Source organism: Pinus tabuliformis, chromosome 4_1, assembly GCF_031772625.1.
Source record: "Pinus tabuliformis cultivar Carrire ecotype Pingquan chromosome 4_1, CPIR1, whole genome shotgun sequence".
NCBI classification, from domain to species: Eukaryota; Viridiplantae; Streptophyta; class Pinopsida; order Pinales; family Pinaceae; genus Pinus; species Pinus tabuliformis.
In genome coordinates this window covers 518,265,570-518,290,682 of record NC_142303.1, presented here as the reverse complement: position 1 = coordinate 518,290,682, position 25,113 = coordinate 518,265,570, and the positions used below count along the sequence as shown (strand labels likewise).

The 25,113-nt window shown below is 37.5% G+C and overlaps 1 protein-coding gene across 4 annotated transcripts in view; it reads right to left on the bottom strand.

Annotated features, from left to right (window-relative positions):
* Positions 1-23,558, bottom strand: part of LOC149176852 (uncharacterized) — a 338,345-nt gene extending 314,787 nt beyond the window's left edge. For 3 of the 4 annotated variants that reach the window (XM_089423223.1, XM_089423220.1, XM_089423222.1), the window contains exons 1-4: positions 23,405-23,558; positions 23,129-23,293; positions 20,631-20,712; positions 20,477-20,534 (exon numbers count right to left, since the gene is read on the bottom strand). Coding sequence is in view for 1 of the 4 variants with exons in the window: in XM_089423222.1 (XP_089279348.1) it covers positions 20,638-20,712; positions 23,129-23,293; positions 23,405-23,458 (294 nt within the window). In the remaining 3 variants the exon portion in view is untranslated. The remainder of the gene's footprint in view (positions 1-20,476; positions 20,535-20,630; positions 20,713-23,128; positions 23,294-23,404) is intronic. The other variant, XM_089423221.1, reaches the window with a different exon arrangement.
* Positions 23,559-25,113: the final 1,555 nt, after the last annotated feature.

The window sequence follows — 25,113 nt, the reverse complement described above, 5'->3', positions numbered from 1 at the left end:
GGAATCAGCCTCTACTCAAGAAACCCAGAAAAACCCAGAAAGCTTTTCTGAAATGGCTGAACCCCGAAAATCGCCCCCTTGAGGACCCACGCAATCCCTCAAGGCTCTGCACTACCACTAAATAAAATCCTCCAAAACTTTGCCTGAAACTCAGCCAAAATCCTCCAATATGCAAGGGCTGATCCTTTGCTCAATCTCCCAGCACAAATCCCCCTGCAAACCTCACTCCAGAACTCCTGCCAGAAAGAACCGCGTCATCCCTTTCAAGACTGCGCAGTCATCCAAGATGCTCAATCCTCCTACCAAAATGCTGATGAAAATACTGCAAAAATACTGATGGAAATACCTTACCTGAGCAGGCACTCGAAGTCCCCCGGGGCTAAGGGTGAGATCTTCGTACGGAGACACTCAATGCACTAAACAGTGTTGCAGACTAGCTAAACAGCCAGTGTGCTCTAAGTCGAAGTGACTAGCTCAAATGCACATAATCGAATGCCAAAATAAGGAGCCTCCTCTCTCCTTTATAGCATTGGTCTCTCTCAATCCCAAGGCTCACTTCCTCCAACGTAATCCCCTCTTGCCACGTGTTCCTTTTCCAACTGCACAGTCCCTCCATGTGTCTGCGTGGGCCCCATCTCTGCGTGGTCCTTTGGCCCCCTTGGCTCCCCTTTAAGTCACAACATTGAGCTACTAGGAAGTGACTTTTATTCTAAAAGTGAGTTATGTCCCCTTTTCCTCACCTTTTTATTTACAAATAACTATAGAAGGCAAAATTGAGCAAAATCGAATATTCTAATTAGCCATAGCTAATTAGGAATATTACAAAATATTTCTCACTACCTCTTTGCCAATTTATTCTTTGTATCGGATTGCCAGTTTGGGCATCTAAAGATTTGTACTTAGAAACCACTGCATAATGATTAAAACCCTCAAATGTTGCACCGGTTTTCCCACATTGGGTTTATCCGGGGATGTTTGTCCAAAAACAACGGTGTATTTGTGTGTGTGTTTATATCTCTCCTGTGCAGTATTTTGTTTCCACAATATTTTATGTTGTGAAGACTACAGCAGATTTTATTTCAGTGTTTACTGTGTAACACTGTATATAGCTTGATTCAGAAATTAACAAGTAGGAGAAATTTAATCAATTGTTACAGTAGGGAATCGGGTCAATGATTTTTCACATTTTGGACCATATGTTTATCTGTGTACTTTATTGTTTCACTGTTGTTATATTTCTGTTGTGCAAAGTTGTTTTGGTTGAACATTCCTAGTGTGTTTTTGCGCTAGTCTAGCCATAGACCAAACTTAGGGTGTAAGGAAAATTCAACACAAGTAACTACCAAAACGACCATACCATGCTCTGGGAGCTTGCTTGAGTTCATATAGCACTCTCTTTAATCTGCATACATGGGTATCCCTCCCATGTGTATCAAATCCTTCTATTTGTTCGATGTACACCTCCTCTTCTATCACTCTAATCATAAAATTCATCTTGACATCCATCTAATGGATCTGCCACCCCATCTGTGCTACAAGTGAGATCATGACCCTAATGGAAGTATATCTACCACTGGAGTGAAAGTCTCCTCATAGTCTATTCCCTCTTTCTGAGCGAATCCCTTGGCCACGAACCTTGCCTAGAATTTTTCTACACTTCCATCTGTAGTGTGCTTGATCTTGTAGATCCAACGGGAAACAACCACTGCCCTTTCCAACGATCTAGGCACCACCTCTCAAACATTGTTCTACATGATTTGAGTTATACTCCACCATCACATCCTTCCACACCTGGTGCTTTGCAGCCTCCTAATAAATGGAAGACTCACTATTAATAAGCTCGCTCACCAATGCCTTGTACCCTGAATATATGTCTGGCAGTCTCCTATCCTTGGTGCTTGATATGGGAGCTCCCACAAACTCCTACGCATATCTCAACGTTTGAAGCACCTCTATGTTCCTTCCCCCACTAGTGGTGTGTGGAGATTCATGCTCCTCATTTTGCTGTGCTGCTCCACATGCTGTGAACTCTCCTTTGCACCTGCACTTGTACTAGTCATTGTACTCGTAATATGTACTAGTGCCTTGAGCTTGAGATCCCTATTCATCCCTTGGAGCTTCTACTCGTTGACACTGATCAGCTCTTGGCAACTCGCGATATCTTCAGAAGGCTTTCTCCTCCTGGAACTTTACATCTCGTCTCACGATAATCTTCCTGCTACTTGGAATGTATATCCTATATGCCTTGGACGTTTCACTGTAACCAACCAAATATCCCTTCTCGACAATCGAATCTAAATTGGTGTGCTTTTCGTCTAGAAGGTGACAATACTGCCAAAAAATCCTTAAGTGTCTGACTTTTGGCTTCTTCCCTGTAAATGCCCCTCAGGTGTCATCTTTCCCAACACCTTGTGTGGGATCCTATTCTGAATGTATATTGTCATACTACATGCCTTTGCCCAGAGAAATCTAGGTATGTCTTGGTCATATAGCATTTCCCTCTATTAATTTTTCATTGGGCTATATTGTTCTTTATTTTGATAATTGCATTTCTTCATTAACACATTAAATTCACCCCATAAAATCATAACATTATTAAGATTTACATCATTATTCAGCAACATATGCAACTATGTAGAAAGAACAATATACAATAGAATAAAAGCATTCACACATAGAGACACTAGGATTGGTCGAAGACCAGGGCAAAACCCACTATGGGGAAAACCCTTTCAAATTCTTCTTCTTAGTGGATTATCATCAAATGATTTAGCAAAAGAGAGTACAATGATCCATATCTTCATTTATGCAACTAACCAACAAAATAACTACAACATCCTTTAAATGAACCCAACAATGTATATACTCAAAACCCTAATTTTGAAGTCTGTAATGAACTGTCTTTGTGTATGGACTCTGCAGTCAACTATCGAACACTGTGGTCAACGAGCAAAAACTTCGAAAGATTGAGATTTCATCTTTTAGGTCCTAGTCGCACGAAGGAGGAGATATGCGAGCAACTTTGGTTGCCCAGTCGCTCCCTTAAGCCAGGTAAGCGAGCGACTGGGGTCAGATCTAGACTGTGAAAACCCTAAGTCCTAGTCACATGCATAGTGAGTTGTCTGTGCAACTGGAAGGTTCCAGTCGCACGCATGAGCCTATGAGAGAGTGACTATAGTCATGATCCTTCTATGTTGTGCTTGCGACTGTGGCCCAAAACCGTAGATCTAAAATGCGAACTTCAAACCTTGCAATTTCACTTCAAAGCAAACCTAATCCTCCGCGGAAGGGCCTCAGACCTGTGCGAGCCAAAAACAAGATAGAAGAGTGTCTCATAATTGTGTCTAAATGAGGTACAGGACACTTATCTTTATAAACTTCCAAGGTGGTCCACTTTGCTTTAGGGCCGACTTTATCAAATATGCACATGTGGGCTTTTCTTCATAATTACACTTTCTCTTATCCGATTTGAGTGATATTTAGTTCGATTTTGGTCCTCTCGAAAATAGGAATTTAATGCAATCATTATCTCGATCAGGTGAGTTTTTCAAAGTGAAATTTTACCCCAGTTGCATATTTTTAACACTCCCTCTCAACTAGGGAGAATTCCACCTGCCAATATTTGATCATCGATCAACATATCATCCTATCATCATATCCAATCTCAAGTATCTCATCGTCTCGTATCATCATTGATCATTTCGATTCATCTCTTACTTATTCCTGCTTATCTCTTGATTGTTCCTGCTCATGTACTGAACATTCTCGAATCTAAAAAAAGAAGAATTTTGACATCGGAGGGAAGCTCAATCTACCACTCTTTGTCCATCGAGCTACTACTCGAAATCTCGGCAGGGAGTTAGATCTACAACCTGCATCATCATTGGAGAGCATATCATCAAGAATCATATCTCAACCTAGAACCATATCAGGGAGAATATCTCAACCCGAAATCTCATGGGGGAGCTACTACTATGACCCCATATCGAGCAATAGGATATCCAAACACACAAGGGAGAAAATCTCAACCCAATCCTATTGCTTGTCGATCTTCCCATCGATGACTCTAAGCAATCATGTGGTAGAACACCTGCATCATAATCAACTTGGGTTGTACACCCCAAGTACACTCTCAACCCGTTGGCCAGACGGGGAGCGGTATTCCCAACAAGCCCAACTTGTGGGTATGATGCCAACTGGGGTATACTTTGCAAAGACCAAGATAGGGTGAGCTACTACTCCAACCCTATGGGTAACAAATAGGGGTGATACCCTATTGTCCAGAGTTCCCTCAACCCTAGGAGCCCTCTATCTCAATTCCTCACCCTGGGAGCTCAAACAAGGGAGGAAGAGTTGGCTCAGTGTCCTCGATTAGCGCTACTCTCATCATACTCATATTTGGTATCAACTTGATCATCATGTCGCAATAGCAGTTGTCTCCTGTTCATGCAGGTCATCAAATCAAATATCATATTAGAACATAAATAATCATATAAATCACAAAAGGATACCATATTCATCCTCCCTCTCAAGGAGGTGCTAACCACAAGCCTGAGCTTGTCTCGTACAACAGCATTGTCTCAATATATGAAGGTATCTCAGTCCCAGCTATATGCGGGACTCTGCCAATCAGTTCCCACTCTTTGTCATCATAATGTATCCATGTCATATCCAAATCCTGCTCAGACGGCTCTCCAAGGAGCTTCTTCATCCTACCACATAGCTAGTCATGCTAGCAACATCGTACTCAACCTCGGTCATGCTATGGACCTCTCATCCAAGATATCATGGCAGATATCATACTAAGGCAACATCCAAATGTGTTCATCTCATCAATAACGATCCTAATCATCATCAATACATCCAAGTAGTCACATATCCTAGAATCAATATCTCAGACCAAAAATAGATCGTCCCATGCAAGTATCTCGAAGGATGCTCGGTGGCAACTCTATGTGAGTGAAGCAGCTCAATCATGAACTCATTCAAGTTCTATGCACATCATATATATATATATATATATATACGAATAGGTGTTCAAAAACAGAACATCAATGCTTCAATCAACTGTCGGTTGCCAAGTTGAGTTCAACAATATCTCTTCACAACATCTTGAAATTCAATCAGAGTGTCCAAGGATTTGCATTTCCATTTCTTCAATAGCTTCGTAATATAGATTTTCTTTCCTAACTTCAGAAATCGATTTTCATGCCATGATTCATTATTTCGGGCTTCAAAAGCCATCTCCCTCTTACTTAGATCATCAAAGGCTCATTACCTGTCAATAGTAAACCATCAGTATATAAAACCAAAACCAAAATCAAAGTCATACCTTGGAACACTTCTAAAGTAGAGGTTTGGATCAACACATTATCCTGACTTCACCAGATAATTGTTAATGCCAGCATATTGAGATCGAGGAGCTTGCTTCATACAATAATCTCTACAAGCATAACATTTTTCCAAACCAATATGCTCAATATTGTACAATAAAATCAACTAAGCTAGCTTATCAAAATTTACATGCCAGATCAGAACCAATATCAAAATCATCACAGTGTCAATTCTTTAGACCAGGTGACAAGTAGAGCTCTCATCAAGTTATGACTTCATCTATTATAATGCCAACAAGTTGTCATATGCAAATTCAACCCAAACTTCAACAAGTCATTCTCATGATCATCATATAAGTCATTTATGTCACTAGATGCAAATGCATATACTAAGAATAAGTCATGCAAGTTCCATCCATTCATTGTGATATTACTTCATACTGAATCACAATTGTCAAAATTCAACCATTATGTTAAGAAAAATGAGTCCAATACAAAACCATTATCAAAGACCAATATTAGTCACTTAAAGTCATTATGCCCACATAGCATTGTCATCAAGGCAAATAATCAGTCATAAAGTCAAATCATGAGTCAACGGGTCATATCCCAAATTTGCTATCATGGTGAGATCTATTGTCCAAACATATCAAGTCAAAGTTCTTAAGTCATTATCAGACATTATGTCAAAACTCCAAACATTGCTCATCTATATCAATCAGCCAAATCATGTCAAACTTTTGTAGCACAAACTTCAAACATAATGACATATCTATATGCATGTCCCAGTCACCTGCAAACACAAGTTCAGTGTACATATTCACATTTAAACTTCCCTACTCATAGAACTTTCAGTCATTTGCTTCATGTCTGTAGGACTAACATTTTTCAGGTGAACATCTAATTTCATGCACAAAACTTTATTTTTGTGTCCAGCAAGCATAGTCGCACCCATAGGTCTTCCCTGCAAGCAGTTGGGAGACTACAGTCACACCCTTGACCTTACTTTCGTGCAGTTGAAAGGCTACAGTCACACCTGTGAGCTTGCTTCTGTGCGATTGAGGCTTAGAGTAAGGGAAAACTCTCTCTTCTCAGATCAGAACTTTGTTGTAGATCAACAATGTCAGATATTTGTCTATTCATGCCCATAAATCATACTTCAACAATAAAGAATATACATATAATGCAAATGACAATAGGAGAAGAGATCTTATGGAGAGATTCTCCCTCTGAATGGGAATCCACTTCAGATCAATGGTTAGTGTCAAAGAGCTAATAGGAGTAGATTTCAAGAATCATGATCACAAGCATTACTTCTTTGTCACATAACTCAATCCATTAAGTTAGGGCATTCAATTTTACCATATGCCATAATTACCAAACACATCAAAACATAACCATCGTCAACTAAAGATCCTGAGTAACAATTTCATTGTTATACTTCTATCATCATGGCTGCCATGTTTTTCACAAACAAGTAGTGTCAAGTTACCATCTACTAGAATCAAGGTGCTAACCTTCTTTATGGGATCAAGATATCCAAAATGATAGATGTTAGCCAAACATCAAGTATACCACTATATCAAAGATCAACATTAAGTAGCCTCAAAGAATCAAGAAGTTCATCATATTCAAGAAGTAAGATACTTGTTCAATACCAAGTGCACCATTCCATCATAAGAACCATGAATCCAAATTACTTTCATATGAATGCATGAACCTTTTGAGAAGGAGACACTCTCATCATACCTTAGGTCTTACCTTGCCATCCAATATTACCGCTGAAACATAAAATTGAAACAATATACCATGCATACCTTGTAGTATTTAAATACTTGTGCACCCTTTCATCTGACATTGGCATCTTTTCATCAGGTGCCTCTTTACCTTTTCCAGCTCTAGCTTTTCTTTCTTGCATCTCAAATGATCCTCAAGAAGGATCCTCTTATTACATCTCATAAAGGAGGTTAGAAACATCCAAATACTCAAATATACATACAAGAAGTATAAGTACTGATCAAAACAATAATCAGATCTATAAGTCTAGACAAAAAGGAGCATCATAAGTCAAGAAATACTTATCTTCAATGAGGGGTGATCCTTTCCTGCTTGAACAAACCTTCAAGAGCCATCACTGTCCATTGTCCACATAACAATATTGCCTTCAATCAACTTTATCAACAACCAGGCCTACTAAAGACTATCCCATCTAGGGCTTCATCAAATCTGTCACAAGTGCTTGAGCATTTGACCATGCAAGGTTTCATATCTCAAATCTTTGCCATAAACCAGGGTTTCTCTCAAACCCTAAATTCATAATATCCATCAAACCCTAATACACAAATCGCCTAAGGTTTTATTCAAACCCTATAATTATTTCAGGTCTCCTCTATCTTCTCTTGCTTCCATCAAAGGTGTCTCCATGGCAGTGATCTCCATGACTTTTCTTCAGCCCAACTCTGATTCCATGTTAATTTTTCATAGGGCTATATTTTTCTTTGCTTTGATAATTGCATTTCTTCATTAACACATTAAGTTCACCCCATAACATCATAACATTATTCAGATTTACATCATTATTCAGCAGCATATGCAATTATGTAGAAAGAACAATATCATCATCATCAATGCAATGGAACATAAAGGAACAATAGAAGAAAAGAATTCACACATAGGGACACCAAGATTGGTCGAAGACCAGGGAAAAACCCACTATGGGGAAAACCCTTTCAAATTCTTCTTCTTAGTAGATTGTCATCAAATGATTCAGCAAAAGAGAGTACAATGATCCATATATTCATCTATGCAACTAACCAAAAAAACAAATACAACATCCTTGAAATGAACCCAACAATGTATATACTCAAAACCCTGATTCTGAAGTCTGTAATGACCTATCTCTATCTACGGTCTCTGTAGTCAACTGTCGAACACTGTGGTCAATGAGCGAAAACTTCGGAAGACTAAGATTTCATCTTTTAGGTCCTAGTCGCACGAAAGAGGATATATGCAAGCGACTATGGCTGCCCAGTCGCTCCCTTAAGTCGGGCAAGCGAGCCACTAGGGTCAGATCTGGACTGCGGAAACCCTAACTCCCAATCGCATGCATAGTGAGTTGTCCATATGATTAGAAGGTTCCAATCGCACGCATGAGCCTCTGAGAGAGTGACTGTAGTCGAGAGCCCTTTGTGTTGTGCCTATGACTGTGGCACAAAACCCTAGATCTGAAATGCGAGCTTTGGACCCTGCAATTTCACCTCAGAGTGAACCTGATCCTCTGCGAACGAGCCTCAAGCCTATGCGAGCCAAAAACAAGATAGAAGAGTCTCTCATCATTGTGTCTAAATGAGGTATAGGACACTTGTATTTATAGACTTCCAAGGTGGTCCACTTTGCTTTAGGGCCGCCCTTATCAAATATGCACGTGGGCTTTTCTTCATAATTACACTTTCCCTTATCCGATTTGAGTGATCTTTAGGTCGATTTTGGTCCTCTCGAAAATAGAAATTTAATGCAATCATTATCTCCATCAGGTGAGTTGTCCAAAGTGAAATTTGACTACAGTTGCACATTTTTAACACTCTCGTTACTCCAACTATTGTCTTGTTCTTTATCTTTGCAACCCCATTCTATTGTGGGTTATACAAAATTGTCCATTCTCTCTTGATGCCCTCCTTCATACATAACTCCTTGAAGGATTTCTCAATGTACTTGCCTCCATTATCAATCTGAAGAACCTTTATCTTCATGCCTATCGAATTCTCCACAAAAGCCTTAAACTCTTGGAAACGAGTAAAGACTTCGTCCTGTGTCTTCAAGAAGTAAATCCAAGTCTTCCTGGAGAATTCATCAATAAAGGTAACAAAATATTCATAACCCCTGAGAGACTTTGTGGACAATGGACCACAAATATCAGAATGTATCAAGTCTAGAACACCCTTGGCTCTACTGTCACTCCTTGGAAATGTTGCCTTCGCAAACTTCCCAAGCACGCACCCTCTGCGCATGTCATCATGTTCCATGCTTACTTTTGGAACTCCTGTCACAATTTCCTTGAGAAACTTAAATGTTCCATGATGGATATGCCCCATCCTCCTATGCCATAATTCTCCCATATCTCTGTTATTGTTGCTACTGACCAGTGCCTTTGGAGCATCCAACAATAGCCCGTATAACTTGTTACTTCTAAACACAATTTGAATCACTGACTTCCAATTCTGGTGTTTTAAGTACACCTTATGTCCTCGAAAGTAGACGTCATATACCTTGTCCTTAAGAGCAGAAACTGAAATCAGGTTCATTCCTAAACCTAGTACATGTAACACATCAGTAACATGAGTACTCTTGCTTGACTCCCTTTGAAAGGTAACTGTCCCTCTCCCAATTGGAGTGCACTTGGACTTATTTCCCATTTAAATCTAGAAGCATATCTCCTCTTCCTTGTAGTTGGAGAAATATTCTCTAACCCTTATCATATGACACGATGCCCCACTATCAATATACCAAACTCCTGTGGAGGTAGAGCTAGATAAGCAAGTTATGAGAGAAAACTCATCTTTGAGTCTTGAAGATAGCTCGTCAATATCCGTTGAAGTTGTTGTCTGTTGCTTCTTCTTTTCGCCCTTCTTTCTATTCAAACATTGATTGACATAGTGACCATGTTGACCGCATCCAAAACACTTGATTTTACTCAAGTCCTTTTTCTTCTTCTCTCCATTGGAGCTACGCCATTTTCTTGAGCCTTTCTTGGCTTTGCCCTTTCCTGCTAGAGCAACACTCTCGTCCTCCTCACATTTCCGGGTTCCACCGCTGCTACCACTGGCAAGACTCAACCTAAGCTCCTCCTGAGTGAAATCACTCCACAAATGATCCCAGTCAGGTAGGTCATGTCATCCATTAATCACTTGGACAAACACGTCCCACTGCTTTGAGAACCCGTTTAAGGTAGTTCTCACGAGCTTGTCATCACTTATCTTCTCTCCGACAGCTGCTAACTCGTCCTTGACAAGTCTAATCTTGGTGAGGTAACTGACTACGCCTTCTCCTTTGTTCATCTTGGTGTTTCTTAGCTTCTCTCTGAGGATCAACTTCCTGTTTACGGTAGCATTCTGGAACAACTTCAGGATGGCATCCCACATATTCTTGGTTGTATCCAATTCTACGATATAGGGAACGATGTGATCTTTAATCCCATCCTAGATAATATGTCTAGCTTTGGCATTCTCCCTTCGGTAAACTGTTAATTGTGTTGGATCTACTAGTACAACTACAACTATCGTACCATATTCCTTTAGTCCATGTTCCTCCAACAATAATAAGATTCTGGATTTCCAGACACCAAAGTTCGACGCACCATCAACTATGTCCTGATCTCTTAATCCAACTATAGCCATTTTTGAAACCCTCAAACAATAAATCTGAAGAGAAAATATGTGTGATAAATCCTTGATTTCTCCTTTGAAACCCTTGCGCTAAGATCACCAATAACCTCAATGCTTTACTACTCTGATACCATGTGAAATTCTAGTTACCCAGAAGGTGTTATTAACCAGTTAATTATTTCTTGTCACTTATTTATGGCAAATTAATTCATTTACTAGAAGTAACGAATAACAACATAAACAACACCAATCACAAACTAAAAATGCAGGAAAATATGCGAGAAACCAATCACACAATTTACACTAGTATTTTTGGACAAAACATCCCTAGAAAAAACCCCAATGTGGGGAAAACTAATTTTCAGATCTGAGGGATTTTATTATTATCTTCAGCAAATAAACTACTATTGAGAAATACAACTGCTTGCCTCTCATTGGCAAAGCTCCTGAAAAAATATTTCTTTACTTTTGCTAATCTGGAAAACCCCACGGCTTCCCTTTTTTGCAATTTGCACTGCCTCCAACAACACGCACTAGCCTCTGGAAATTTGCACTAGCTTCCGATAAACTCGATCTGTCTTCTGGAAGACTCGAATGGCCTCCAGCAAATTCGTATTGGCTTCAGGTGAAATCGCACAAGTACTGGAAAGCTCGATCTGACCTCCGGAAGACTTGCACTACCTTCTGACAAATAATCTCGACCTACTCCTGCAAAGACATTGAGCAATTCAGCCTCCTCCTAAAACTCACAGCCTCACTGGGAAAAACTCAGCCTCCTGCAGAAAACACTGATTGCAAGAATCTCCAAAAAATATTTCCTCAATCACTGTTGCTGAAACCTTCTGGTGTCTTATGAAAATCACCCGCTCAAATACTTGTATATGTATGTTTTACCAAGCTTCCCATCAATCTCCTTTATAATCTCTCATTCACGAATAAATGTCCACGGTTAGAAGTTCACTTGATCTAATTGATGGCTAAAATCATCTTAGAAACTTTCTACAAGCTTCTAGAGGAAAATCGACCTTATATCAACTAATGTCAGTTAATTATTCACTTTTCCTAAGTTATACTTGGGAAATATTTGAAATATCACTAATTGACTTAATTAATATATTTATCCTAGATAAAACTTAGGAAAAATTACATGGGCTTGGAGATAATTAACTCTTTTGAGTCTCTAGCCTCAATGACACCTCTCAGGACTAGAAAACCTGTCCGAGCTACAAAAACTAACAAGGCTCCCTCCTCACATCTATACACCTACGATGAGGATCCCCATTAGGTTGGTCCCTTTGACCATGGCACTTGGCCATGAAGTCTTTTCCCCTTTGTTTCATCATTATTCACATGGCACCTATCAATTAAAGGGTGGACCAAAGACATGTCGCTTCCCCTTGTGGGTTGAGAACACCTAATAGGGTCATCTATTAGCCACTCCTACCTAGGGAGGTAACACCATTACATGACCAAAGCCACAATTTTGGAAGGGAAGCCTTGTATGAAGTGTTAATTTTCCCATTACTTCAAGCGTTCACTTAGATGCAATAATGATTAAATGTACCTAATGGTGAAAGTTGTAACACTGGATATTGCGTGTAATTGATAGGTGGTTCCATCTATAGGTCTGAGCAACTTAACTAGCGTCCAAGTCCTCCAGAGGGACATATTGACACCCACAGGTGAGGCGTTGAGAGCCATGGGACTCCAGAATGTTGTAGAGCATCATTTGCATCCTTGGGCACTTCCAACACTCACAGCATTCCAGCACTTTGCCCCACATTGTTGCCTTTTATGGGATGATGCACGTAGACTAGTATGCCCTTAGCCAGTTTAGCACTGATCAGATGGGATGGCAGCTAATCCAAGGCCCAGATGAGGATGGTCTCACACAATGAGACATGGGATGGCTAGCAACACCTTGAGAGCCCTCAACATTGGAGCAAAGATAGGCATTTTGGCCACTTCGAGACCCACGAAGGGAGATTGAGAGATATTTAGAGGCCGACTCCTAAAAGATGATTTTAGAAGGCTTCTACTCACTTCATGGCACCCTTGACCCTCAACACTTGCCTAAAAGAGGCCTACACTAGCATGATGTCATCATTATCATTATTTTGGCTCACATGTGAGGGTTGTTTAAGTTTATTTTCATGAGCTACTAGGTCGAATTATAACCTAGCTTGTATTAGCACATTATTTTATGATTTTTAGGAGGATAGTAGGCTAAATAGAATTCAGTTTACTCATATAAATAGAGGAGGGATACTTCTTGTCATTGATCATCACATCTTGGACTTCGACCTCTTGAGTTGTTTTCAACCTTCTTTTCTTGGGATAAATTGAGATCTATTGATGTAATCTGACATTTGGAGCTATTCTTTGGAATCAATGATGGAATTTTTTTGCATGTTATCTTGTAAGTGCTATTATTGTTGAAGATCTATTTTCTATGTCTAATGTATGGAATGTTGTTGATTCTAGTTTATGTTAGGGTGCCCTAATTGAGAAAATAAATTGAATTTTATCTAGATGAACTATTACATGCATTACTCATACATAACATGTGAATTGAATGTCCTAGTGGTGATCTTTCATTAGCTCTCCCATGAAAAAATTGATTTCCATTGCATAGGTAATTGTTCAAGGTTTTGGTGCTAGGGCATCAAGATTTTGGCCTCCTTAGTAACCTTTTGGCAAATCTATCACATCATAGACTCCAATTACCCAAGGAACAAGGGACTGGTCCATATAGTTGGTGATCATACCTCATTTTTATCCATAAAATCTCTTTCTCTAAATTCAGCCCCTTTAAGGCCAAGCTTGCTAACTAGGGCTTGGTGTGAATCCCTAGGCAAGGCAAATTTTTGGGATTAGAGAGCATAACATTCAGAGGATTGTATTTGCCACAAAATCTATACTTTTGGTGGGCATCAACTTCGATCTTGTCTATAAATTTATTTTCCCTAGTGGTTTTCCCTAAGGGGGAACCCTAGTTTAGTCGTGCTTCAACTTAGGGGCTTCTTTGAAGGTTTCATGAGCCTTGTACTTGCTAATATACATTGTTGGAAACCTTTTCTCCTAGCCTTGACCTTGGGTAACTCCAACACTCAACTTATCAATCAAACCATAGGTCTTGCGCCTCATCAAATAGGCCTCTATCAAGAAGGCGAATTGCCTCCTATTGGAGCCTTGAACCTAAAATTGTGCTTTTCTTGTAGAAATCCTCATTGTGTCACCTTGTGCCTCACCATTAGAATACCTATTTTAAGTGACCTCTTTCATAATGGGACTCCTCCAATCGGTGAAAGTCCGCAAAGAGCTAGGAGGTTTTGGTTGTAATGACAGTGGGCCACTACCACATTGTTGTCTCTTTGTCTAGTGTTAGCCTAGTTGAGTGTCCCCTTCTTGGGCCCACTATATTTTGCAGCAACAATCACTTTAGCCCAAACCCCCGTAAAATGGGAAATATGTGAACTTGTTTGAATGTTTCTACTCTTGGACTAGATCTAACTTTTTATAATTTTCCCAAGAGACAAACTTGCTAATATGATATGGAAATAAAACTAGCAAGTAGAAATCCTAAACTAGGAGCGGAAAATAAAAGTGTTTTGATATTTTAAAAGAATGTTGTTGTTGTTGTTGTGGTTATACCTGTGACTTGGAGTCTCAACTCTTGTCGAAGTGTGAAATGTTATCCTCTTAAGTCGTCATGGACGGTTTTTGTTAAGGAAATGGGTTTGGTCCTTCCAAAAATCACCCCCACTATTGCTTAACCCTCTTTGTTAAATTTCAATTCTCTTAGGAGCAGCCTCTATAGGCGTCCCCAACCTTTTTCCCCTCCATGCAGAAAAATACAAAACCCTCAAGAGTAGTGGAGCCCTCTCAGGAAGCAATCCAAGATCTTGGATTGATTCTACCACAAACAAATAAAACAAGTGGAATAAACCCCACTAGTTTTTCTCTTCCACGTAGTATATTAGTTCCTCAATAGCAAAGAACATTAATTTTAGGATGAAAATTACTAAATTAACAATTTGAATAAGAATAAATAACCCAATACACATAGCAAGAAAAAGACTAACATAAAATCCACTCCACCAATATGTGGAAATAGTACACAAAGTTTGCAAGGAAATGAGTTCCTTTTATTATATAGCACTTGTCTCAAATGATCAACAACCATTTACAAATGAGGAGAGCCTAGCCTTTATAGAAAATATTATTATGACTAGTTAATTACTAGTTTGACTATTTCCCAATAAAATATTTACTAGTCATCCACAAGTTAAAGAGTTAGTAAATTAATTTATACAATATTATAATATAATTTAGTTTTTTTAGTTTATGTAACTCAAACAGGTGTTCTATTCTTAGATTGTCTATGAGGCTAAGAAACACATTTCCTCCAATACTAAAAAAACATTTCTCAGGAAAAGGCCTTGATTAGAATTAATTAGCGAGTTTATTAATTTTCCAAAGTCTAACTTAGGGAAATGACTTAATTAATCAATATTAATTGAGTAAATCGATTTTTCTCTAGTGACTTCTAGAAAAGTCATGAGAAGAGGTCAAGATTAGCCATCGATTGAGATTAGATCATGTCATTGATTCGTCAACGAGAGATTATAAGAGGAAATCGATGGGCATTTGGAGAACACATCAAGACACAATATTGCAGTGATAGCAGAGGCACAGAGGCAGTGCAAGGGCATCAACAGAACGAGATCAACAGTGTCTGGAGACAGGATTGCCGAAAGAATTTATCACAGCGATTTCCAGAGATATTTGGAGATCGATTTTTCTACAGAGAGAGGTCGATTTTCCAGTGGTGCGAATTGCTCTAGAGAAGGGTGTGAATTACCCTAGTTAGCAGTGCGAATTGCTCCAAGAGGACAAATTGTCGGAGCAAGGAGACAGATTACAGGAGAGATCGATTTGCACAGGAAAGTCGATTTTTCCAGTTGAGGTCGAAATCCAGAGGGAGGCCGAGTTATTTCCTCAGCAGTGTGAGTTTGCCAGAGCTAGGGCCGCACGTGTGAGAAGATCAGGAGCCAAAGGGAGGCCGAATTGCTTCCAAGAGGGTAGATCAACTTGCAAAAGTGGTAGAAATAATTTTCCAAAGGTTTGCTAATTTACAACAAACAATTGTAATTTCTCCATCACAGATTTTGTTGAAGAATAATAAAAATACTCATCTATAGAACTGGTTTTCCCCACACTGGGGTTTTTCTAGGTACATTTGTCCAAAAATATTGGTGTTCATTATTTGAGTATGTGTGTTATAATTTTCTCAATTCCTGTGGTTATTTATTTTTCAGTGAAGTTGTAGTAGTGTTTTATTCAGTATTTGCCGCAATTAATTGCAGAAGACAAATAATCAAGTGATAGGTGAATAATAACTAGTTAACTGCAACAATAATTAAAATTTCACAAGTTTCACCCACTAGGGGTCAACTTGGACAAATTTCCATAATTTAGTTCAAGATTCCCTTTACTCATGGTCCATTGCTCAACTAATTGGTCCACCGAGTCTCCAACGGCTAGTTAGACCTTCTAATGACTAGTTGACTTCACCAACGACTATTTTTTATTTGACTTTCCCTTTAGTAATTCGACTTAGCCACATGGAAGTTGGATCTCCAACACCCTTGACTTTTTGACAATTTTAGCACTTGGGTATGCTGAAACTAGCTTGGATCTGAACTAGGTATCTCTCAAAATCTTCATATCTTGCCCAACATTGCCACATCATCACCTTCCTACCATGTCATCATGCCATGTTGGAGCTCTAACGCCCTTGGGAATTTGGAGAAACCGAGACATGGGTTTTGTTCCTCTCATTCTATAGACCAATTTTGACATATTATATGTCAAATTTTGTCAAGTTTTGCCCCTATTAAGCCTCCCCAAAACCTATTCTGCCACATCATCATGCCCAAGTGGATGATCTCTAATGCCCTTGGGGATTTGTAAAATATGAAACATGGGTTTTTGTTCCTCTCATTGTGCTCTATTATTTGAGACTAGGTTGACCTTTTTACCACTTGGACCATTTTGCATTGGGAAGTGTGAACTACCTCAAGAAACGTGAAAGTTGTCACAAGAGACTGTTATGTTGTGAGAGTTGTCATGAGTAATATTGCACAAAGCAAAGGTCACCTACAGACTCTATAGACACTAACCATGTGGAATGACATAGGTGCACCTTAATGCAAGTTCGAGTGGCCCATACACTGGTGATCACCCTTACAAAATGCAGGCTACCATAAAACCATGAGTCCTCATGATAAGCCTCCCAAGGTCCTCCAATCTGACAAAGGATGAGATCGTCAAGGTGAAGATTTCAAGGGACAAGGCATGGTCTGACCAAACCAAATGGATATAGACTCAAACTGACAAGACATATGTCTAGGAGACCTAATACAAAGCCTCAAATGATTTTTTACAAGGTTTTGACTTATGACCATGGGCTTATAATGGTGGTGAATGATGCATTGGAAAAAATCTATGTACCCCCACTGACAGAGGGGTAATGGGGAACATTATCACACACGTTGATGCATAATCTTTCATTGAAAATATTTTTGATGCATTTTCAGATTCCCTAAGGTATATTTGCATATTTGAAGGCATGATTATCGTTAAGGGAATGTTTCACACCTCATGAGGCATTTTATACTTATTTTGAGGTATGACATGTGGCATTCTCAACGTGGCTATAACGATGACATGTGGCATTTTAGACCCTTCTAGAAGGTTGGGTACACCCTTATTCAAAATCTGTCCAATATTCAAGGCAAGATTTGAGTACAATCATGGCATGGAGCTAAAACATATTGAGGCCATACACAATCCTAGCCCACATGTGGCACATCTATTGATGAAAAGGTTATTGAAGGAAGACTCAAAGTCATAATTTGTGGAGCAGCCCACTTGGAAGACTCTAGAAAGCAAATTTGAAATATTGTCTATGAGGTATTACACCTAATTAAAAGAGGCATCCCACTTAGAAGCCTCTAGAGTGGCACAAGGATAGAGAAAACATTTTATACGGGATGTCTATCAGAGGAAAATGACACTTGGACTGGTTGACATCTTCAAAGGCTTAGTTTGTGGAAGCACCCTGCTTCTAAGGAGACTAGAACACTCTAATAATATTTTATTCCCTAAAAAGGTAAAAGTGAAGGCTTCTAGAGAGACCTAGAACACTCAAATAATATTGTATTCCCTAAAATGGTAAAATAGAAGGCTATAAAAGGAGAAATCTTCCATTTGCAAAAGCGTTTTCATTGTGAAGAAATCCATATCTCTTGAACTGTAATCGATGGTATCTTGTGCAGGTTTGGAGCTTATTTGAAATATCCGGGATTGTCATAATCTATTTTAACGCTGCAATTGTATCTTGTTCTCATCACAGCTGTCATCATCTATTGTAGCTTGTTATTTGAGGGAATATTCGTGGCTGTCATCATCTATTGTAAGATTGCTATTGTATCTTTTTCTCCTCTTTCTTGTGTTGGAAATATTGCTGCTGTCCTAGGGTTTATCTTCAGCACTAGAGGTCTGGACTCTGAGAAGAGACTCTTTTGTCCTTGCCAAGATCCTAATTTCAGATCTGAATTGTGTTATGTACCTGAATTGTTATCTTTAATAAAAGACTGTCTTTTACTTCATTTTTCAGATCTTGATTTTATGTGAAGAAGCAAAACTGCAATAAGAGTACTAGTATCTTTCTTCATGAGCTTTGTACGCTGGCTGGATTGTGATTTTGCAGCACTGTTGTGACGGGACTGACCGCTGTTTAAAGCATCTTCTTGGGTTCAATATTTTCCATCATCAAGACTTTCAAGTCTTAAAGTATTTTGACTCCATTTTTCCCAAGGAGCACTAATCTACTCGAATTCATCACCACAATATCATAAATATTTCTATTGCTAAATCTGGTTTGTTGAAGAATATAATAAGGGTGATTTAGCAATCTCAGTTAGGCAAACCCCCCTTGTGCTGGAAGAGACCCGCCTAAATGAAGGGAAATCCTACTGGGGTGACATTGGGTAGCATTTCTAGGAAGTTGCCCTAAATTTGCATTCTTTTTTGGACTTGAATATTTTCCAAGTGCAGATTTAGAAGGTAAAAGGTGTGAAGCTCTGAAATTAACAAATGAAAACGGGAAGTGGGAAGGAGAGACTATCTCAAGATTCAGATTGCTTTAAATTAATAAATGGAATTGGGAAGTGTGAACGAGAGACTATCTCAGATTGCTTTAAAGGCTGGTGCATTAATAAGTCAGTCTCAGAACATAGGGCTCTGCCTTGTACAGTGGCTAGGCAATCTGGTTAGCTATGAAAGAAATGATATTTGAAGGAAAAGAAATTCCTCCAATTCAGATATGTCACCAAGTAAGATTTGCCTATGGACAACTTTGGAAGCCTTTAAAGGTGAAGTCTTACAGAGTTTTAAAACATCCAGATATTGATTTCTCAAAGGCAGGATTACTCTGATGGAGCAAGTGAAGGTACCCCCAGCATCTGTGGATCAGGCAGCATATTATTCTCGTCTAAAAATCATCATATTACTTATAAGGCAGCCTTTGGGCAAAGCACAAACAACAAAGCTGAAATGCGTGCATTATAGGTGCTGTTAAAAATTTGCAGTTAATAGAGGGATATCAAACATACAGTTCATAGGGGATTCTAAGCTTATAATACACTGGGAAAATGGGGTTGTCAAGCTGGAGAATTTACTCCTTCGAATTATGGAAAAGATCAGAGAGGTGAAAAATAGCTTTAAAAATCTTTCCTTTCATCACATATTCCGATTCCGGGAACTCAATGGGAAAGCAGATAAACTTTCTGACGAAGTTTTGTCGCTGCAGGATGGATTGCTGGCTATAGCAGAAACTGCTGGAGGGGGTCCTCTGCCTGAAGAGGTAACTTCTCTGTATTGAGAAGGAACAAATCTGAGGATGAAATTCCTGCAGCAGTGATCTTTTTCTGAATTTGGTAGTAGGAGTTCATAGCTCTTTCTGAAGTTTTGGAATTTGGCATCAGTAGCCAATGAACTTTTAGAACACTGTAATAACTGTACTTTTATAACAGTAAATATAGTGAAGTTTTTTTATTAAGAAGCAGCAGAATGACTCAGTCCTCTGGAGTGCCAAAAGGCACATCAATATGTATATTTTGATTTCTTATCAAAATATAGAATATAGATTTTTCTTAGGAAAAAAAATACAAAAAAGTATAGATTTATCTTGACTTGGGATCTTCTGAGTACCAACTAATTTGCATTTCAATTTCTTTTGATCTCTCTCAGTGCTTAAATGATCCGGAGTTGAAATGGATCCACATTGGTTACATGTCTCATTATCATTTGCAACATCATAACAATGGAAGGAATGACTTTCAACATTTGGAAATCAACAAAGAGAAACATCCGCTTTCGTTGGTGGCCATAATCTCAACATTTAGTGTCATTGTTGACTTGGAAATCGACAATCAAGAGACTCCCAGTCTTATTTGGAGATTGGCAGGGGAAGATAGTAGTCTAGTTGGTCACAAACCCAAAGCTTGTTTTTCCTTTTTATTTTTTCGAATCTCTACCACGACTTTAATGTGCTTAGCTCACCACCACCCTTAGTTGATATTTTAGCAGCTAAAGTTGATTCACTCCATAAAAGCCAAAAATAAACTAAAATATTACATCTAGCAATTTCTAGGTTTTAGGAACCTGAATTGAATAAGCAGTCTAAACACATACCCACAATCTTGGTTTGAATACCCTCCACTTCCTCTTCCCTTGCTAACACAACAACAAACTTGCAAAACCACACGTTTTGTTAGGTCCACCACGTTTGATCTGGAGATATTATAACGGAAAATAAGATCATCCAGACACAAAATCAAAATCTTACCACAAAACTATGTGTCAAAGACTTCAAAAATTTTTACAGGATCCCTTCTAACTTTCAAAGTCTTATCCCATAGCTCACTCAGCTGAAACACAAAAAAGCCAATGAATAGTTAAACTAAGTGTAAGCTCACCAAGGAATTGAAGCCCCGGTGGCATTGCCTCTCTCTCTCTAAAACACACACTTTAACACGTCTTGATGCCATGGCTTTCAACCTGTAACTAGACCTCATAAACGGTAAACCATGTGTGTGCATTGGACTATCAAACACTGATAGCATAAACTGAACTAAGCAGCTGTAAAAACCGCTAAAAGGAATTAAGCACTTTAATTCAATGAAAGACTTGGCTGACGAATTAAAATAAATTTTGAATGGAATTGTTTAAAATGGAAATTTCATAACTGCACTGTCCAATGACAGAAATGAAACCTTAAAAACTGGACATTGTCGATCACTTTTCAAATTAAATTTTATCAAATTTGATTATAAACAAAATAAGGCCCTAGGTAGATCTCAAATGGACATTAAAAAAAAGCATAAACATAAAGATTCTGTTAAGTTGCTATATTAAAGATAAAATTAGTTAATTTTTACCATTTTCTACAGGCTGAACTGTTCAATGACAAACGAGACCTTAAAAACCAGACATTGTAGATCACTTTTCTAATTAAAATTTCTCAATTTTGACTCTAAAGAAAAGAAGGCCCTATTTACCAGGTAGATCTCAAAAGGACATTAAGGAAAACATAAAGATTTTGTTAAGCTCCTATGATAAATATAAAGTTAGCTAATTTTTACTATTTTACAGGTTTTATTGATTTTCAAATAGCTCAAGACCTGAGTTAAGAAAAGTATATGTCCATGCTTGAGTTTATTCTGGAATTCTTTTTTTCCTTTTACTTTATTTGGAAAAATCAGCCAGTGCAAAGCGATTCTAATTTAAGTCTTAGAGCTAGCTTTGCTTTTTTATTATTTAATTTAATGAATATAAAAATCTCTTAAAGTAACTGAAGAAATATATGTGTTGGTTGGTTCTAGCTTGGATGGTTGAGAGGAGTAGATATTCTCCCCGCCCATATTCAAAATCGGCCTGTGACATGTTTGCACATTGCGGTTCTATATTCAAAATCGGCCTGTGACATGTTTGTACATTGTGGGTCTATTGGCATTGCGAAGGCAATGATCTCATTTTCATTCAAATGCTTCAAGGTGGGACAAAATGTTTCTAAAGACTGTCACATGGATTTAACCTGGGTGATTAAGATGAAAGTTGTTAGCCTCCCCGTGTTCAAATATACTTCGTGGCATGTTTGCTCTCATCCAAATGCTTCAAGGTGAGACAAAATGTTTTTAAAGATTGTCAATTGGATTTAACCCCGAGTGATTAAGATGAAAAGTTGTTTCCTCTGTAGGTTCAAATCTGCCTAGCGGCATGTTTTTTCTTTGTTGAGGTCGACAAGGTATCATAAATCTCACTATGAAGAAAGTGTTTAACAATGAGATACATGTTTCCAACCTGGAAGGGTTTAGTTCAATGAATTTCTATCAATGAATAAAGTTGTTTTTAGTGTAATTTTTTGGAAGTTTTTTTTGGATTTTCTGTCTTAATTTCTCTAAAATCGGGCATGAATTTATTGAAATCACAAATTTGATAGGTAATCTCTGCATACTAGAAGTGCCCTAAGAATTTTGCAGAGTGCTGAATCTATATATACAATAAAAAACTAGTTTAAATAACACAAATCAAGATTTCACCATAAATTTTTCACCAAATTACAAGACCGGAAATTCCAAAAAATAACACTATAGAAAACTCCTCAATGAATTGCCATCCATATTGTTAGGCATTTGGTAAATTGAGTTGCATCCTGGCAAGTGCCGAGTTTGAATTCCTTTGTGTGTAAGGCGCATTGGTCTAAGGGTTCAACTCATTTACTAAGGGTGGTATCCATGAATACCGAGAAGTATCCTTAAGAGTTTTTCTTTTGAAAAGAAAAATACAGATAAAAATTAAGTTTAATAAAATTTAAACTTCGCGAATTTATTTATGTGTGTCTGAATGATGAAGAAAAAGCTATAAATTATTTTATCTTAATGGCTGGGAAATGCAAAATGTAGTATAAATTGGTCTAGTGGTGAGCCGGGCCACGCAAACCCGGGTCGCCTAGAACCCTGGAAATTAAGTTGGCTGAGTTAACAACATACGTTTTATGTAAATACTCATGTAAAAAAATGCCATTTAAACTACACCATAAGATCACCCTGGAAATTAAGTCTGAATTTGACGACGTTCGTTTTATGAAGTACTCATTAAAGAAATGCAAGATCACCATATCTAACCAAATTAACAGAAACTCAAGATGACAAGAAACAACGGAGAATTCTTGTTATCTTTGACTGCAAAAGCGGCCCTACATTTGACTAAATAAGCACACATTGTCGTTTAAATTCCGTCGAATGACTATTTACTTGCAGAGGGAATAACAGTGATTTATTTAACCTGAACGGGATCAACATCGCCATGTCGGAACTGTAAATATATCGGCGTGGAAAGAGAGTCAATACACACGAACTTCCTCCAGAAATATTGACCCGTGCGCCACGAGATTCGAACCTTGGGCGGGTCCGTGCTGCCATTGAACCAAGAATCCGAGCTCCAATTACGCTGCAATTGTAATTTCAAATTTGTGTTAGCCGTTTGTGAATTGGAAACTCATACTAGTTTTGCATGGCAAATCGAAAATATGAATTATTAATTGGGAGGATGTTCTGAGACCATCAACTGTGGAGAAATTTTAGGAGATGAACGCAGAGGGCACGCAAGCGCCATGGCCCAGCACCTGTTGACATAGTACTGGAATTTGTTAATATCTTAATCTCATTTTGTGATAAGGTGGTTCCTGTCATTTTATCAACATATTAAAGTGGTTTTCTGCGTGCACTGTGTTTATGCGCGTCCAGACTTAATTTAATATTGGTAAATCATTATGAAAGTGTTATAAGCTTTCTATGTTAATTTAATTAAGTAAATGAAAGATAAAAATTTATAAAAGAAAAATGAAGTTATTAGTATATGAAAGATGATATAATTATTTTCTAAGTTGGTCATTGAAATTGAAAAATGTATTTAAAATTAGCATTTTCTAATGTGAGGCAGGCCCATTTATTAAAAAGGGATTGTTTTTGTTGGGATTGTTTTGTTTTTTATGTAGGTTGTTTTTGTTGGGATTGTTTTGCTTTTTTAAAGTAGGATTGATGCTTTTAAGGTAGAGTGTTATAAATATTTTTATAATTAGTATAATCGTATTAAAAATATTAATGTGATAGGATATAATTGAAGTTTTTAAATATAACAAAAAAATTATGTCACGAGAAGAAAGTGTTTTAACAATATATACATTACTTAATTAATATTATATAAGAAAAAAGATGGTTTAATTTTAATTTAGGAGAAAAAAAGGAATTACACATCTTATTGTAAAATGGATTATTTTGCTAAATAAAATTTGTTTATATTAATTTTCTTATATTAGATTAATTTTTTAGAATTGGAATAATCTAAAATCCTTAGGAAATTGGTGGGCGGGGAGCCACTTGGCACAAATCTAATTTAAATTGAGAAGAAAAAAAAAAAGGAATTAATAAAAATAAAAATAAAAAATTTAAACATTAAAATAATATAAAAACAAATAATTAATAATTTTTATAAAATTGAGATAATATAGTAAATGTATGAATAGAAGATTTTGGGCAAACTCATGGTTTAACCCATGGTATTTTTCTCTAATGGTCAAATTTCATTAAAAAAAATAGTAAAAAAATAAAAATAAAAAAATTAATAGTTAATAATTAAAATAAAATTGAGATAAAATAGTAAATTTGCAGATGGAGGTTTTTGCGCTCTAGTTTTTCTCAACCATTGTTTTTTCCATGGTATTCTTCTCTAATGTTGTCCATTTTAAGGTATTCTTCGCTAATGTGAGACATACCATTGCAATAACTAGATCAAAATAAGGCCTAATTTCCCAACACAATTAATATAAACCCTGAGCAGTTTTCATATCCAATTTGGCGAATGAAACCACTCAATAAAGGCACAATACACAAAGATTTTATAGCTATGTGGATGCATGTTTTTCAGGTAAAACTTGGGAAAAACAATTTTCCTCACTTTGTTACATAACCTTCAAAGATTAGATTTTCCTAGGTTGTTCTTTATGTTATTCATTTTATTTATATGTTTGAAATTTTACTTTTAAGTGTAAAGAGAAAAATGATGACGAAAATAAAATAAAAATATATACATGCAACCCTACTTTTTGTTTATATTTTTTTTGTTTGCTTTTAAAATTTTATTAGAGCTTGCTCAGTTAAGATATATGCCAACCATTAGTTTTAACCTCCACATGAAAATCACTAGAATATTGTCTCTGAGATATTCATAACAATTTAGTTTGGATACAATTTTTATTGAGTTTTATTTAG